General features: G+C 32.6%; 2 protein-coding genes across 3 annotated transcripts; both read left to right on the top strand.

Annotated features, from left to right (window-relative positions):
- Positions 1-768: 768 nt before the first annotated feature.
- C26H9A.3 (Transcriptional regulator) lies at positions 769-1,067 on the top strand (the record flags this gene model as incomplete). The annotated part of the gene is made up of 2 exons (NM_001268726.1): positions 769-884; positions 935-1,067. 2 exons carry the CDS (start codon positions 769-771, stop codon positions 1,065-1,067), a joined length of 249 nt encoding a protein of 82 aa, NP_001255655.1.
- An 8,090-nt stretch (positions 1,068-9,157) lies between these two features.
- On the top strand, positions 9,158-18,089 carry ark-1 (Ack-related non-receptor tyrosine kinase). Of its 2 annotated transcripts, none has more exons than NM_001268725.4 (12): positions 9,158-9,287; positions 9,400-9,485; positions 9,912-10,086; positions 10,706-10,940; positions 11,501-11,821; positions 12,328-12,671; positions 13,459-13,828; positions 14,732-15,264; positions 16,053-16,524; positions 16,874-17,095; positions 17,356-17,600; positions 17,643-18,089. In NM_001268725.4, exons 1-12 carry the CDS (start codon positions 9,214-9,216, stop codon positions 17,695-17,697), a joined length of 3,132 nt encoding a protein of 1,043 aa, NP_001255654.1. In that variant the 5' UTR covers positions 9,158-9,213; the 3' UTR covers positions 17,698-18,089. The 2 variants fall into 2 exon arrangements, with proteins under 2 accessions (NP_001255654.1, NP_001255653.1); NM_001268724.2 differs by having other exon boundaries at positions 17,655-18,087.
- Positions 18,090-18,605: the final 516 nt, after the last annotated feature.

Below are 18,605 nucleotides of genomic sequence, written 5' to 3'. Positions count from 1 at the left end.
AAATTGACTCGAAAATTCACTAAATCAGTTCAATATAATTTAATATGACCGCTTTTCTGATCATTGGCGATTTCGTGAGCCAAGTTTTTCGTTTTTATCGATTTTTCTTGATTGTTGGTAAGATTTTTAGTATATATATTATTTTCTCGAATATATTAATTTTTAAAAAATTAATGAAAAAGTGCTCATAGCGCGTGGCAAAAAAATCAGAAGTTGCTGTTTACCATAAGTTTTTTTCTCGCGTCGAAACATAGTGGATTTAAACATTGTCCGTTTTCTTGATTAATCTTCCAATCGATTTGAAGTTGAAAACTTTTATTTTTGTTGAAAGTAATAGCTTTATTATCTAAAAAATATATAAAACCTGAGCTTTGGCAGACACGAGGACACATGATGAGGAAAAAAAAAGACAATGTGTGATAATTTAAAGATTGATAATGTTTGTTGAGATCTAAGTTATTTTGCTGAGATGACGCACAGGACCTGAGAATTTGAGATCTGAGAATCTACCTGAAATACTTTCTTTCAATACCATTTCTCGTTAAAAAAAGCAATAAATTCCAGTTTCTCATTACTTTACGCAGAAATAATGAAGAGAAAAAAGAACAAAAATAATGATAAAACGTGGAACAACAAATTTTAAAAAAAAATCTTAGCTGCGTGATAATGTAGTACATCTTGATAAGCGTGGCTATATTAGGGCAGATTTTTTGACAAAATTTAGTTTCAATCGTTGGCAGTGGCATTGGCTGGTGGTGTTCGAGCAGCATGGCGGACAAATTGCTGTTGGCGGATGTCGGGTGGCGGTCAGCCAAGGGGATGGTCGATGGAAGATTGGAATCGGCGATCGTCAAGCGAATTGTGCACGGTGAAGCACCAAAAGAGTGAGTTTGCTTGTTATATAAAGTAACTCATTTATCTTGTCACAATTCAGTTTCAATCTTTGGCAATGGTCGGAGGTCGGAGGTCGGTGTGCGGATGGATTGGTGAGCGGCAGCATCGGGAAGCCGATGGAGGGCGATGGAGGAAGCCGATGGAGGACTTGTCGCCGAAGATGGACAAGATGACGGATGTCGGGTGGAAGTTGGTGGCGGGCAGAGAGGTGGACGCGGATTGAAGGGATGGAAGAGAAGGAAGAACCACAATGTTAAGTTTGGTTTTTTTTATTTGTATTTATTTCTTTCTATGTTCGGAAAGAATACACGTCGCTCTAGGTGGAAGCTACTTGGAAAACTCACGTTTAATTGATTGAGTAAGGATGTTTTAATCTCCCAAATGCCACGCTATCCGAATTAGTGTGAACATTTGTAAAAAATCATATTTATTCGTAAAACGTGACAATTGAAAGATAAAAAACTGGTTAAAGCTGAGAGAGATTTTCACGTAGCCTCAATTTAGAGTGATGTGCAATGTTCATTATCCTTCTCACGAACTCTGAGTAAACTGATATTTCTGCTCAGATTTTCTGATGAAAAGCTAAAAAAGCTATTCTCTTGAACTCAGTACCATATTAGTTTCACTTGAGCTTAAGCTTGAGAGGTAGCTAACCCAATTATGGGAACATTACCAGAAGCTTCATCCTTAGAATAAGCTCATTTAGTCACTTTTCAGTCCCATGCTAGTTACTTATGAGTGGTATTTAACCCAATTATGGGAACATTACCAGAAGCTTCACCCTTAGAATAAGCTCATTTAGTATCTTTTCAGTCCCATACTAGTTACTTATGAGTGGTAGCTAACCCAATTATGGGAACATTACCAGAAGCTTCACCCTTAGAATAAGCTCATTTAGTATCTTTTCAGTCCCATACTAGTTACTTATGAGTGGTATTTAACCCAATTATGGGAACATTACCAGAAGCTTCACCCTTAGAATAAGCTCATTTAGTATCTTTTCAGTCCCATACTAGTTACTTATGAGAGGTAGCTAACCCAATTATGGGAACATTACCAGAAGCTTCACCCTTAGAATAAGCTCATTTAGTATCTTTTCAGTCCCATACTAGTTACTTATGAGAGGTAGCTAACCCAATTATGGGAACATTACCAGAAGCTTCACCCTTAGAATAAGCTCATTTAGTATCTTTTCAGTCCCATACTAGTTACTTATGAGTGGTATTTAACCCAATTATGGGAACGTTACCAGAAGTGAACGTGTGGAGTGCAGAGAAGACAATATGTCACTGTGCACACTGGTCAGTGCTCTTGTGAGATCTACTATCTCGGGGTCGCCTTCTTTCACTTTTTTTATTTAGCTGCTAAATGGAAATTACTTAGGTTAGGAGGTACGCAAAATAAAAAATGTGCACTTTAAAAAAAGGAATTTTTGCTGTCATTTTTGATATACATTACAAGGACAGATGATTTTTGAGATAGCGTTCAATATATCCCAATAAATGATATTGTCGTCTCTTAACATATTTTACAGTTTCTGATCAGTTTCCGGTGTCCATAAAGCCATAATTATCCCCATCAATCCTCCATGAACCTGCTCGAAAATATCCTCTCGGCTCCATTTGTCACCTGTCATCCGCTAGCATCATCTCAACTCAAATTCCGAAATTCTTGGCGGTTGTCCAGCGTCGTCTTCCCTTAATTATCAGAGAAGATAGGGTCCTCTCATTCGTCGTTTTGACTCATTCCCAATCCATCATTGAGTCAGAGATCATGTGAAAGGAGGAGACATCAGAGAGGAAGAATCATGAAATGACAGTTGTTCGAGTACGTTCGCACCCCCCTCTGGTTGCGAGGATTCCGATTTCTATCTTTCTTCTCTTGCTCTTCGGATTTTAAATTTAAAATGACCAATTGACTTGGTCTCATGTGCAACTTTAAGCTTATTCATATTTAAACTACATTTATTCAAAATTTTAAAAACTCGTAGAAAACTGAACAAGTGTAGGGTATAATTTAAATGTAAGTCAGTTTTTTCTTAATGAAGGCGTGTTTGGGGTTGCCTTCTTCTTGCCCCACAGGCAGTTATCACAGCGTTATTCAAACTTTTCGATATATTTTTGTGATTTTTCTCATTTTTTGAAATAACTTTTCACGTTCTTGGAGGTGAAAATCACGCTCCTATGGAATACCTTCCAGGTATGTAGGCGGTAGACAGGTAGACATCAGGCAGGTTTTGGAAGATCTGACTTCCATTTTACAGTGATTCGACGAATAGATGATACCACGTTAATATTTCTTTGCAAGTTTTTTTTACAAAAATTCAGGTGGTACCTCTTCTAGAAAATTGTTAATCTGAAAATTGTCTTCTTTTAGGGTAAACATTAAAAAACATTTTGTTTGCAACGATTTCAATAACCCTGTCGATTTTAAACTGAGAAAAAAAATCAAAGATTTCTTATTTTGCATACAAAATCTTTCATATGTTCTGAAATTTTTTATAAAATTAAATCTCTAAGTTCCTAAAATTTATTCATCTTTAAAGTTGGCCGAGTTTTCCTTTTTTCGCGGCCATGTTGCAAAAGTTGCAAAAACTCTCACCCAAAATTGTTTATTATTTCCCAAAGAGTATCCGTTTGCTTGTTTCCTCTCACATTTTCCAAGAGATTGTTTATTTTTCGAATTAACACCTTCTTTCTTTTCCGTTCTTATTGTTCTTCTTCGGTTGGTTTCCGATATGCCCTGGCTCGCGGAGCTCCATTTTTTTGAGTCAAGCTCTTAAAACGTTTTTCTCTTTAATGCTCTGCGATTCAGAAATGTTCTCCCCTTTCGTGTGAATTAACGATGTGTCATCATCACAATCCGCCCGCCAGTTCCCCTTGTCGTAATCTATGCGCCTTCAAGTCATCCGGCTTGGATCAAAGCATCTACATCCGAGGCCATAAAATCGGGCTTCTTGATGAGCAGATGTGAATGTGAGGGACTCTGCGGGATGGCTGAAAAGAGGTTGATTCTGTGTAGAAATCGGCTTCCTAAAGGAAAAAAGATAAATGAACTGTCCCTGTTCTGGGACATTATTAATTGCAATTGAGTCGCTGTGACGAATCATCAGAAAAACCTTATCCTGATTTTTTGCCGCGGAAAAGCTCGTCCAGTTTTGAATCAGCAAGAAAAAAAGCTTGGCGACAATTTTTTTGGAAAGCACCACAATTTTTGCACTCATGTTTTGTAAAGCCTTTGGCATCGAGGAAAAATAAAACTTCAATAAATGAGCCTGTTTTCAAATGCTCAAAATGCTCCAAAAGGGCCAGAAAAGGTCCCACATAGAGAGTACGAATTGGTCAAAAGGGTTCAAAAGGTTCTAAATTTTCCAAAAAATACTAAATACCGTATTTCCTCTATTAGTATTGCACCCGACTACTTAACTTTAAAACGCTATATCTCGCTTCATTTTATAGATATCAATATATTATGAACTTCGAAATGATAGAAAAAGAATTAACAAATATTTTGTTTGTTGACAATTATTAAATATGACAAAAGGTAACTGAGATATCAGCTGTCAAAGTTGAAAAAAGGAATTTAAAAAGTTCCAAAAAGAGTCAAAAAGCGAAAAAGCAACTGTTTGAGCTAGTCTCTCAGGGTTCAAAACTGTCTGACTGAACTGATCTGAAAGGGTCTGGCAAGATTCAAGTGGATTGAAATGAGTCTAAATAGTCCAATAAACCTCTTATTTTCTTGCCATGTTGTCAAAAAAATTCGTGTCAAAAAAATTTTCTAACTACATCTCTTTTGAAAATTATTATCACGTTCCAACAGCTTGGGAATTGATAGTAAAACCTCGGCCATCGACTTTTCCTCGGTTCCGATCCATAGCTGTTGTCTTTATTTTTTGACCTGGGCGGTCATCTGGCATGCCACTCCACTTTTATTGCCCTTCCGTTTTCCTCTCTATTCTCCTTCTTCTTCTTCTCACCTCTCCATCGTTACTCGTATGTTCATCCCTCTTGTCACCCATTCAATTTCACAATGATTCCTTGTTTGTTTTTGTCTTCCGGTGTAAATCATGAATTAATCGTTTCATATTATTTAATATTTATTGTTAGGAAATTCCAAAATTTTATAATTTTTCCGGCGCTCGATTTCATTTAATGTTTAAAATGTTTACTTGATACTTTTAAAAATTTGGTAGTCCCGTTTTGCCAGTATAAAACTCACCGAAATCACCAGAAAACAATCAGATTTTTAAGACTTTTAAAACATTTACCTAGACCTTAAATGTTTTTCTAGGTTTTTCAAGTTTGTGAAAAGTTCCCATTTCTTGTTTCTCCTCCAAAACCTGTAGAAGACACAAGTTACCATTTAAACTTTAATACAATTCAAATTCTTGTCGGAAGCGATCAAAAATCTCAAAAAGAAAATCGTTTTCTAAAATCTCTCCGAACAAATGTGCCTATTAAGAACAACAACAGTCAAAGGGAGTAACAATAATGACTTATAATTGTTCGAAGGGGTTTGTTATGTGTATTTGTTTGTTTGTAGGATAGTCTCATTTTTAATTATCCTATTCCTTGTCTTTGTTTTACCCAAACGTTTCACCCGGTCAAGGCGTGCTGAGGGCGCCTCTCTAGTGGCCCGAAAGTTTCAGTTTATCCAAACATTCTGAAAGTTTTTACAACTGTTTTTATTATTCGTAATATCTCCCTCTTTTTGGACGAAATTTCGAAAGTTGAAACATATGCAATCGGTTATTCTGCAAACCTTTAAAATTAAAAAATTCGACGGTTCTTTTTTCAAGTTTCCAACACTTATAGTTTATTAAAATTTGACTTTTTCCAAAACTGAAATTTTTTAATCAGCTCAAAAAATTGTAGATCACCATTAACATATAATTAGTGAAAGCCACCAATTTTTTCTAGGCCATCAATGCAGAGCCTTTTATTCAGATTTTCTATTGATTTTTCTATTGGTACCTAAATAATGTTCCATTCTTCGGTCATTTTCAAACGGAAACCTTTTCAATTTCACTTTTCTCAAAAGCGCCACCTATATCCAATTATCTCAATTGATATAATATCTAAACGAAGAAAAAGATTTGTTCGTTTTGAATATGATAAGTGGGTAAAACCATCCAAAGGGGGAATAGTGTGTCAATTTATGAGAGACGGGTGTCTTCTTCTTCTTCAACAGATGATTCATGTTTGCCTAGAGATTCTCATTCTCTTACTCTCTCTCTTACGGCCAGTTGGGTATTCATTGTGTATTTGGGGGTGTGTTTGTCGGTATCTTCTTCTTCTTCATTTCTTTTCATCAAATCGTTTACGGTCTTCTCTGTTCAACAGTCTGCGTCTCTCTTAATTTAAGCCACATGCTCTAGGAGGTTTGATTATTCTGATAGTTTTTTTACTAAAAAATTTTTTCTATACTTTCTATTCTTCAAAAAAAAATCAAAATTTCATGAAAAATTTTTTTTGACTTTGCGTATTAGACCCAAAATTGCCCAAAATTATCAAACTTTTACCGAGCTGTTTGGAAAATCACTCAAAAAATTTATGACTTTTCAAAGAGTTGAAAAAATACCTAATTTTTTAAAGGTACATTTTTGGCCGATGGGTGCACAAATTAGGGGTGGGCGACAACTGCCGTTCGGCAAATTGATTTGTCGACAAATTCGACAAGTCGGCAAATTGCCGGTTTGCCGAATTGACGGAAATTTTCAATTCCGGCAATGTGCCGATTCGCCGGAAATGTTTAGAGGGATTTTTTATAAAACGGAAACACTGAAAACTAAGTCTTTTTTGAATTTTTTCCGCTTTTTTAAAACATATTTAAATAGAATTCGCTTACTTTTCAAAATAAATGTAGGAACATTCATGGGATGCGTTTAATTTTGCCATTTGAAATTGAATTTTTGAAATTTCCAAAAAATAAATGCGAAATTGTCGGAAATTGCCGATTTGCCGGAAATTTTCCATTCTGGCAATTTGCCGATTTGCCGATTTGCCGGAATAAATCGTTTGCCGCCCCCTGTCACAAATATAAAGAGCATTTAATAACATTCAGGTCAATTTTTTCTAGTTGTGTTTTTTCAAACCTAACGAACATTAAAGAAAATAATACACATGCTACATATGTATTTAAAAGTGTTCTACATCAAGTTAACCATGGCAATATAAATTTTAATGATGGTTTTTAACAACAAAAAATGAAAGAAAAGATACCGACAGACACCTATAAATACACTGAACTTTAGAACTTATCAATGAAAAAAAAACTTGGAAATGTGCTATGTAGACACCATGGTGCATCAATTGAAAAAAAAAACTGAAAATTGGGAAAAATTGAATTTTCATATAAAAAAGAATTAAAAAAAAACATATCCTGGCTTCGCAGTGTTACGCTATTCGAAATTTTGTGTGCAGTTTTTTCTGAAATTTTCTTTTCAGTATTTCATCTATGATTTTTTTTAGAAAAATGATTTTTCAAAACTTTTCTTTCATCTCGTGGCAAGACCTATCCGAATGAATTCGTGCGCCTTTTTAAAACCTTGCAAAAAATTCAAAAACTTTAGAATCTCCGTAACAATAAAGCAAAAGAAACTTTACATTCATTAGCTAATTGTATCTAACCGTCTGCGCCTCATGTTCGCTTGAAGTCATACACTATTTCAAAGTGTACTTCAACTACAACCACCAGTACTACTATTACAAGATATTCGCCCTTTTTTCTTTTTTTTTCTTTCTTCTCCATGTGTTTCCACATCCAATTTGATTGATGGTCTTTCCCGTTTTCTCCTTCATTTTTTCGGAATGGAGCTCCTTTTTTTATTCGATTGTTCTCGGGATATATGCAATATTAGAGTTTTTCTTTGTTTTTTACGTTTCCATGTAGTATGCTTTAATCCTTTCGCATTTTTCTGAAAATATTGCTTAAAGGCGCACGTAATTTTCCGGATGGGTCTCGCCGCAAAAAAAACAATGGGTAATAAATATCACTTATTGAAGCACTTTTGGAGCACATCCATATTTTAAAAATCAATGTATGTTGTGTTATTATCACAATTTTAAGTTTAATTAATTAAAGAAAAAAATTGAATCTACCAAAAACTTTATTCGCCGCGAGACCCATCTGGCTAAATCCGTGCGCCTTCGACTACAGTTTTCAGAAAATTGAGAAGTTACGATATTGTTTAATGAACCATGCGGCGATAAATTCTTTTCGAAATTTTTTTTCAACTTCCCGTCTTTCTAGTTTAATTCGAATTCAGAATAGTATCAGTCTAGTTAATGGTTTTTGCGGGTTTTTTATTTGAAAGCATTTTAGAAAATTTTATGGTAGCGCTTTCCGATTTTTATATTTTTTATTTATTTTCATGATTATCATTCGAAATGCTGAGAATACTAAATAGCAGAAATTGCAAGAAAATTTTCAAAGAAAAATCTAAATTTGTACCATACACGTTTGTTTCTCGTGGCGAGACCCAGTCGGAGAATTGCGTGCGCCTTTAAAAACATAAAATACGATACTTTTTCGATACATTTTTTTAACAGAAAAATGTGAATCGTCAATATATTTACATTCCGCAGTATTTCGCTGTAAATGCCTTAAATATTTTCTATTTTTTTTTAATTTCTATTTTCGAAAAATACTGAATTCTCCTATTGCAACAAACTTCCATATTTAGTAAGTTTTCAACACTACATAAATGTGTATTGGAAATGAATTGAAAAATAAAGGGAAGCACGCACAAACACGAATTTGTCGAAATAAATGAATTTTTGCCCGGTTCATTGCACGCAATTCTAAACATGCAGAGAGTGGAAGTGAGAGTGACCAAAAGTTTTTTTTGTTCAATGTTCCTGGGTCTCCTCTCTTTGCATGTAGAAATGTATATCCAATATCTTTTTTTGAACATCTTTTTTCCAAAGAAATGTTTCATTGATTTTTGTTGAAACTCAAATTTTTTAATTTTTTTGAAATTGATTTTTCAGTGAAAAATTGCTCCATTTTCTTAATTATTTATTAGTTTTCAAAAAAACTAGCAATTTCAGAAGTATCAAACACTGTACTCCTTAAAGGCGCATAGCATAAACTTTAAAATACGTGAAATCGTTTCGAGAACTGGCGGGTACGGTATTTGCTATTTTAAACTGTTTTTTCTTCATTTTCTGAACACGTGTCAACACATCCTCCCACGCCTTTCAATTCTGTTATTTTTCCGTTTAAATTGTGTAAAATTGACTGTAAATTCTAAAAATTGCAGGCAAAACAAACGTCAACCGGGGGTAGAAACAACGAAAAAAGAAAAATATTCGAAGAATGCGAGAGGAGCCGACGGCGGGTACCGCTGATGCGACGCTCAATAAACTGCTTCAAGCAGCCGATTTATCAGGGTAAGAGCTGGAAAATTAAGATTATTTGCTGAAAAATGGGGTTTTCAGAAGAAAAATTAACAATTTCTGCGTAAAAACCGAGATTCAAGTAATTAAAAAATAAAATTTTCAGCTACGAATCAGATCTCCGTCGAAAACTAAAACTACGAAATGCTGCCGATTTACAATATGTCGAAGAAGTCGATTTGTTGTCTGTTGGTGAGGATTTTTTTTTTAATCTCAATGAATAATTATTTTAAAAATACCGAAAAAATCACAGTTTTGTTAGTTTTCCACTCAAAAATAGAACAATAATCTCTGAAAAAAAACCAGAATAACTTCTTTAAAATTCTAAAAATAATATTCGACAAAAAATAATTAAATTTGTTTTGTTTTTTTTTTCTACTTTCTGCCTCTAAATACCATCAATATTTACACAACGATTCAATCGAAACAAGTGTTTATTTTTCTCATTTTTCAATCGTATGACTGCTCATTTTGTGGCCATTTATTTTAGTTTTCTTTTTTTTAATTTGAGATTTTTTAAAATTAGTTTATTTTTCTCTGAAATTAAATTAAAAATTGATCGGAAATTAAGAATTATATTTCAGAAAAAAATCCGAAAAATAAACTTACATTTTTCAGGAATGAGCCGCCCGGAGCAAAAGCGCCTCCGAAAAGAATATACAAAAATGTTTCCGTCTGGAATTTTTGGAAAAGTGAAAAAAGCATTCAAAAGGGCGGAAAGTTTGGATCGAAAAACTTCGAATTCAGTTGCAAATCAAGATGATAATGATCATCATGTAATTCCAATTGAAAAGTGAGCATTTCTGGGAAAAACGTGGAGCAAAATGGAAAATTAAAAAAAATTTTTTTAAAAACTCCAGAAAAAAAGATGTTTTGGCAAAAGATCATTTTTTCAGAATGAAAAATTTGAAAAAATCGAAAGAAAATTAATTTTAAAAGTATGGTATTTTCAGAAAAAAAAACAAAAGAAATAATTTTTTTTTTTCGAAGATTAAAAAATAAAAAATTTTTAGCAAATTTTATTCCTCTTCGCAAGAATAACCACCACATAAAAATATAAGTTATCTACAAAAAAGTGAAGAAAAATATCTAAAATTTAAAAAATCTGATTTTCGTTATTGAAAATCAGAAAAATCGGAAATTTCCAAGCAAATTTGCATTTTATTTATTTTTAGGTTTTAAATTTTAATTCAAGTTTCCTAGAAAACAAACTATTTATTTAAAAATTCCTTGTTTTCAGAAAAAAGTACAGAGGTTTCGACTTTCCGAGATTTTGCAAAATCGAAGAAAACTGTGTTTGCAAATTTGACATTACATCATATTATTTTTTCAACATTGAAAAATCTCTTTTAAAATTGCTCGATTTAATTTTTCGAGAAAATTAATTGAAAACTAAAGTTACAATTTTCCAGAATAACGCTTTGCAAAGAGTTGGGACAAGGAGAATTCGGGTCAGTTTGGCAAGCAGGATGGAAGAATTCAGCAGGAAGTGACGTCATTCAAGTAGCCGTAAAATGTGTTGGATCTGATAAACTACTTGCCACGTCATCATCATTTTTACAAGAAGCTGCAATTATGACACGAATGAGACATGAACATGTTGTTAGACTATATGGAGTTGTTCTTGATACGAAAAAAATTATGTTGGTAAGGATTTAAAAATTAAAATCTAAGCCGGAACAAATCTGGTAATATTAGAATTTTTTGTATATTCAAATTTTTTGTCATAAAACCGAAAAAAAATTTCAAAAAACAATGGAAAAAATATCGTAAAATAGAGTTTTAATGCAATTTTCGATTTTGCTAGAAAAACCCAGAATAAATATTAGATTCTCGTATGCCTAAACGAAGACAAACAAAGACCATTTTTACAGAAAAAAAAAATACCGAAAATTATTTTAAAAATTGAAATTTTTTATGCGACTTTTGAAATTAAAATTAGTATTTAAAAATTGTTTTTAATAAGAAATCTCTATAGAACCCTAGAGCTTGATTTTTTGCATTTTTCATCAAAAAAAGGAAAAAAAAACGGAAAAAATGGTCCAGAACGATGTATTCTAGCCTGAAACTGTCAAACTCACAGCAAAAATTGCGCACTTCTCCTCCTCGTGAGAAAGTTTTAATGATAAAAAATCATAAATTTTCGAAAAAAATTGAACATTTCAGAATTATCTAAAAGTTCAAAAATTATAACAAAAAATTTGCAGGTCTCGGAGCTCGCAACATGTGGATCTTTGCTGGAATGCCTTCACAAACCGGCTCTCCGTGATAGTTTTCCAGTTCATGTTTTATGTGATTATGCTGAACAAATTGCAATGGGAATGTCATATCTTGAATTACAAAGACTCATTCATCGAGATCTTGCCGCAAGAAATGTGCTCGTTTTCTCACCGAAACTTGTGAAAATATCAGATTTTGGACTATCGAGATCTCTTGGAATTGGTGAAGATTATTATCGAAGTGAATTTACACCGAATCTTAAGCTTCCTATTGCTTGGTGTGCACCGGAGTGTATTAATTTTTTAAAGGTATTGCAAAAAAACATTTGCTGAAATTTACCAAATTTTAATTTTTCCCCAATTTTGAACAATTATTCAATTTTCAGACCCCTTTTTGTTCGAAAATTTCACAAAATTTCGGCCTAAACTCCGATAATTCGCAAAAATAAATATTAAAAACGAAGAAACAAAAAATTCCAATAAAATTTTCTTTTTTTATTTCAAATATTACATTTCAAACAAAATTTTAAAAAAATGTATTTTTGAAAAGTTTTATTTTAAAAAAATATTTAAAATTGAAATGTTATAAGAATTTTTAAATTCATACAAAAACCGTTTTTATAATATTTCTAAAAATCTATAAAACATAATTCTTTAACATTTTTAAATTAATTTTTGAAAAGTTCTGAATTTTTAAAATTTTCCGAAAATTAATAAAATATATATTTCAAAATTTCCGAAAATTTAAAAATTCGGATTTTTAACATTTTTCATATTTTTTAAATGCTCAAAATAATTTACAAAACAATTTCCAGTTCACCTCAAAATCTGATGTCTGGGCGTACGGAGTAACAATCTGGGAAATGTTTTCCTATGGAGAAATGCCATGGAAAGGACGATCGGGAGCACAGATTCTTGAACTTGTCGACAGGAAAAAAGAGCTTCTTACAAGACCAAAAGCATGTCCAGAAGATATTTATGATATGTTAAAGGAAACATGGACACATCAAGTACAGGATAGACCCACATTTTCCGATATTGTCGCTAAATTTCCGGAAAGAAGAGCACAATCTGTGAGAGCTGTCGTGGATTGTAAAGATTCGGCCGCCGATCATTTACATTTTAAAAAAGATGATTTGATTGTTGTTATCAGCCGATCGTGAGTTAAAAATGACTATGAAATTCGAAAAAATTTTTACAAAGTTGTTTGAGAAATTTCGGAATTTTTGGAAGCAAAATTTCCAAAAAGTTTTCATAAAATTTGGAAATTGTTTAGAAACAAAATTTTACAAAAATTTCAAAAAAAAATTGCCAAAATTGTTTGTAAAGTTTTGGAATTTTTGGAAGCAAAATTTCCAATGATTTTCAAAAAGTTTCGGTAAAATTTGGAAATTTTTTAAAACATTTTTTAGAAAATTTTGGAATTTTTTGGAAGCAAAATTTTCACAAATTTCTAAAAATTTTTGGTACAATTTTTCGAAATTTTTGAAATTTTTAAAAACATATTTTCGAAAATTTTTAAATTTTTTGGAAACAAAATTTTACAAAAATTTCCAATAAAATTCCAAAATTTTCCAAAAAATTTCAAAAAAAATCCTGAAAGTTTTGTAAAATTCACAAAATTACAAAAATTTCCAAAAAAATCGAAAAAAGAACATTTTCTTGTTCCAAAAAGTTTTGATATATTTTTTGGAAAATTTTGGAAACAAAAATTTCCAATAAAATTCCAAATTTTCCATCCAAAAAAAAACAGTTATGATGACTTTTACGAAATTTTTTTTTTTGAAAATCCGGCAAAAATGAAGAAAAAACGTCGGAAAATGCTCTGAAATTTAAAACGAAATAATTTGAAACAAGTTTGAAATATCGATATTTAACATCTAATCTAATTTAAAAAAATGGCAAAAAAAAAACACTAAAAATATTAATTTTTCCCCAATTTTCAGACCAGCTCAATATCCTGACGGTTACTATTGGTTCGGATCTTTACGCAACGGAAAACTGGGATTATTCCGTCCAACGGATACTGTAGCTCATCTAGGATCCGAACCACCGTGCTCAAATGGAACAATTGAAAATGGATTCAGTGAGAAAGAAAAAGGTGGAAAAAAGAACAAAAAAGCTGAAAAAGAAAGTGAACGAGAACGTAAGAAGCTTCTGATAAGTGAACCAGTCGGAGATGTCCGTCACACGTGTCACGTGGGTATTGATGGAACTGCATTTGGATTACTACAATTGGATAAGAAGGCAATGTGCCCGACTTCATCGTCACCGTCAACGTCGAGAGGATCACAAGCTTCGCCTGCGCCTTCTCATGTTAGTTTCGCTGAATCAAAAAAATCGATTGAAAAATAGAAAAAAATTGAAATTATGTATTTTTAATTAAATTTTAAGAAAATTCGAATTCAAGAAAATTTGTACGGATTTATCTGATTGGAAAATTTGAAAAAAAATTCGAAAACCAAAAATACTATTTTCTGGGGAAGTCGAAATAACAATTCGGATTTTATTTTTTCGAAAAAATATAATTTCGATCTCCAGTTTTCAGAAAAAAGAAATACAATAATTACTTTTTTTCGAATTTCTGAAAAATCTTTTAAAAAAATGGTTTCAATAAGTTTTAAAATTGTTGTTCGAATCTATTAAGAGTAATAAAGGGGAAAATATGTATATAATTTTTCTTTTAAAAAAAGGAGCAAACCACAATGTTAAATGGTTTTCGAAAATGTTTTTTTCACAACAAAAATTATTTTTAAAAACGTTTTAATGGTAAAATCGAACTCACATTTTTTCCGAGAACAAAAAAAATCGAAAAATTGCAATTTTTGGTTTTTTTAGAGAAAATTGAAATATGGAACACAAAATGTATTCATTTTTCCGAAAAATCAGATTTTTTCTTGAAAAATCGATTGAAAAGTTAGCCGAAATCACATTTCTCAACAGCAGCAAAAAAAAAACTAAAATTGTGATTTTTTCAGAAAAAAAATCGGAAAATTAAAATAAAAAAGTTTTTTCGAAGCAAACGATTTGTCAGATAATCTAATTTACTTTTATTACGATTGTTAGTCGTGAAAAACATATACAAATAATAATAAGAATACAAACAAAAAATTCGAATTCGAAATTCGAAAAAATTACCAGAAACAAAACTGATGAAAATTCTATAGAATTGCTAAAAATCGAAACATTTAATTTCAACAAAAAAAACAAATTTTCCAGACCTCATCCTCCACCACTTCATCAGTACATCTCCGTGAAACAGTTGCCCGTAATGGTGTCCCAATTAAAGAGACAATGTCTCTTCGTGACGTCGGACCCCTAAGCCGTGATGCTCTAAATCTCCGGGATACTGTATCACCGCCTGTGGCTCGTGCTCCTTCACAACCACCGTCTTATTCACAGCCACGACCCCCTCCACGCAGTGTCTCTTCGGTTTCTTCTGGAAATCAACATTCTGTTCAAGTTCATGATCAATTCTCATCACTTGATCGATCGAGGGGATCTTTGACACCAACAGCTCCACCGCTTACCGCATCGGCAGCAAATTCACTGAAGGATCCATTAACTGGAATTTCTCTTTCAATTCCATCAAATAATCTGATAAGCTATATGGATGATCAGGAAGATGATCACCGATGGACAAGATCTCCAGGAGCAATTAGTCAATCAACTACACTTACTGCATTGTCATCAAGCAGGAAAGATCCCATCCCGGCACCACGTGGCCCAGTTGCAGCGGTTTATGCAAGAGGGTACGGGATCCTGAACAAGGCTGACACAAAAAATTATGATCTAAAAATGTTTGAATTTAGAAGCAAAAAACTAAAAAGTTCGAGTTTTTCAAACAAAAAATTTCGAAAAAAAATTGTTTGTTTGATTTTTGCACAACAATACAAAAATTCAATTTTTTTTTCCAAAAAAAAAAGAAAGAAAAAACTATACTTTCAGCCAATTTTTGACTAAATATTTAGGTTTTAGTTTTTAAAAAAACCCCTTTTTTCAGAAAAAAAATATTTAATCCTTGAAAGAAATTTCGATTTTCAGCGAAAACCCAAAAAAACATTTTCGATCAATTTTTTTGGATTGAAAAAGAATTTTGACTAATCTCAAAGAAAAAGTTTCAAAACTGGTTTTTTACCAATTTTTTTTTCAAAAAATAGTTTTTTTTTTTGAATTTTGGACAAAAAATTCATCTTTGACAGTTTTTCCAAAAAATTGTTTTTATCAAAATCTTTTATTTTGCATTTCAAATAAAATTTAAATTCCTTCAAAAAAAAAAAGAAAAAAAAACAGAATTTCACAAAATTTTGGAGAAAAACTTAAAATTCGATTTTACAAAAAAAACGAAAAAAAAAACTAATTTCTAAATACAGTTTTAAAAAAGTATTCTATGAAAAAATTAGAAGAATTTTTCAAAAATGCTTTTTTCTGGAAAAGTTCCGAATTTCTCAAGATAATTGTTTTCAAATTGAAGTTTAAACAAGAAAAAAAATATATATCCGGTGAAAATCAGAATTTTCTGAAATATTTTTTTTTCCAGAAAAGACATTCCGACGCCTGCTTCAAAATCCGACATAGCTCTTTGCGAAAAGATTGAAGATTTAAATCGAGATCTCACCAACTATTCAATCGGAACAATTTGTGATTATTCTGAAGATCGACCGCTCCTAGATTCAATGAATCGAACGATTTCCTCTTCCACAACACATCAGCCACCACCACAATCATCTGAAGCTCGAATAAGATTTATGACAGAACAAGAAGTACGAAAAATCAATGAGAAATCGGCACGAGAACACCGGAAAACTGAGGATTTATTGAGAGAAGAACGACAAAAAGAACAAAAACCAGGGGAAATTGAAGAGCCTCAGCAGCCAGCAGAAAGTCTGTACTCCACACGGACTCCACAACAAGAAGGATGGTCTTCAGCTGCCCAAGAGGCTTATAAGCTTCTTGTTGAGTGTGGAACTAATCTGAAACAGGCTTCAGTATCCCCGCCGCCAATGTCACCGGTAATAAAAATTTTTGATAAAATTCGAAGAAAAAAATTCAGAAAATATTTCTTTTTTCGATAGTTTAGTAATTTTTGTAATGTGTAATTTTTAAATTTTTATTTTAAAATTTTTTCAAAATTTATTTCAATTTTTGCGAAAAATCTAAAATTTTGGCGTGAAAATTTCACTCAAATTTTTGAAAAACCCAAGTCGAATTTATATAAATTTTATCTTTAAAAAAATAATTTGAAACAAAAAATCCGGAAAGTATTGAAAAAAAATTGAAATTTAGAATTTATGTAAAAAAATTGATTTATTCGAAAGATCTAAGAAAAATCTAGAATTCAAAAATTCACCAATTTTCCAGACATCCTCCCGATTATCGACACTCGATCGATCAAGCATCTCTCCAGCACCACCACGACCTGTAACTCCACCGCTTTCAGTCAGAAATGAGACAATTTCGATGAGAAAATCGCAACAAGAGGAGATGGAACATGTGACTGTTGAGGAGAATTCTCCAAAAAGAGTACACATTATTGAGACTAAGCTTATCGATGGACCAGCAAGAGGAATGAGTCCTATTCAGGTTAATAGGCACTTGGCGCTGAAAAAATTACCCCGAATATGGTCAAAAACCAGAAATTTTTCGTTTAAAAAAATCCGCCGAAATTTTGAAAATTCCTAAATTTTTTTAATTTTCAGAAACTTTGAAAATTTACATTTTTCCAGAAAAAAATCTTGCTTGTTGCAATGTACTCTCTAAATTTTCCAAATTTTTTGGTATATTTTGCAACAAAAATATCCACTTTCTAATTTTTCTCAAATTTTCACCGAACAAATTTCCAGGACCGCCACATTCCGGCTTTCACGACTCCAATGTCAAATGGCTCATTTCGTAAGGCTCCAGCTCCAACACCGGTTTCTCCTGCTCCTGCTGGCTCAACAGATCAAAAGCCTCCGCCGTGCCGACCACCAAAAACCCGCCAATTCCCGTTGGTAATCGACGAACGAAATCTCGCATATGATAATTTGAATGGATTTGGAGCCGGAGCTCGAGTTGCTCCACCGGTACCTCCAAAACCAAAAGTCAGGTAATTAGAGCATCTGGACACTTTGAATCTATGGTCAAAAAGAACAATTTTCAGTTTTGCCGACGATCAGAAGAAGCAGAAAGAGGTCGCCAACTAGATGATCTGCTGATTTGGCGGAATTTTGAATAATTTCGAAAGTTTTATCTTCAAATTTTAGGGCAGAAATTCATAAATATTGTTATTTTCTCCCATGTTTTCCTACATGTTTTCCATCCCGCTCAATTATTTATATACCGGTGATTCTTTCCCATTTCCCTAAAATATTGTTTTCGCCCAGATGTTTGATTTTTCCCCAATTTTACGACTGTTTCTTGTTGAATATTCGTGTACTCTTTTATATAACCAAAACTAAGAAAATTTCTATGTATTCCAGTATTATCATATATTTACTTTATTCGCATAATCTTCTTTCTCTTGTTTCGTGTACTTCTCATTGTGTGCTCAAATGTCTATTTTTCTAGAAAAGTTTCGATAAAATCTTGATTTTAATCGCCTAATGGATTTTTGTTTAATTAAAGCATCTAGAATACGGAATTTACGCGGAAATCTCGAAAATATTAGTGGAAATCTAAAAATTTCAAAAAAATTACAACTTCAATAGTCGTAAAATCTGTTGCATCAGTTGTCAACACCGCGACACAAAAATGCACACACGACAACGATGCTCCGAAATAACGAGCCGCGTGTTGTTTAGCGTAAACAAAAAACACAAAAACTAAAGTGAGGCCCCACGAAAAGGGGAGCAGAACGAAAAGGGGATCTGCAAAAAGGGAATCTGCGAAAAGGGGAGATACGAAAAGGGGAGATACGAAAAGGGGAGCAACGAAAAGGGGATCTGCACTGTGCCAAACGCTATTTTTCTCGAAGAAAACGATACAACGATGCTCCGATGTTACGCGTCGCGTGTTGTTAAGCGTATCTTCTAGAAGAAAATTTTAAAAATCAACGTGCGTTGCGTGAGAAAAAATGCGTTTTGTGCGTTTGCCACAGTGCCAGCTCCCCTTT

The sequence above is a fragment of the Caenorhabditis elegans genome, chromosome IV (genome assembly GCF_000002985.6).
Source record: "Caenorhabditis elegans chromosome IV".
Lineage (NCBI taxonomy): Eukaryota > Metazoa > Nematoda > Chromadorea > Rhabditida > Rhabditidae > Caenorhabditis > Caenorhabditis elegans.
This window is presented reverse-complemented; position numbering and strand designations above follow the sequence as displayed.

Coding starts and splice junctions, on each gene's coding strand:
- ark-1 (NM_001268725.4), top strand. CDS start 9,214: ATGCGAGAGGAGCCGACGGCGGGTACCGCTGATGCGACGCTCAATAAA. Junction 9,288..9,399: donor CAAGCAGCCGATTTATCAGG/GTAAGAGCTGGA, acceptor TAAAATTTTCAG/CTACGAATCAGATCTCCGTC. Junction 9,486..9,911: donor AGTCGATTTGTTGTCTGTTG/GTGAGGATTTTT, acceptor TACATTTTTCAG/GAATGAGCCGCCCGGAGCAA.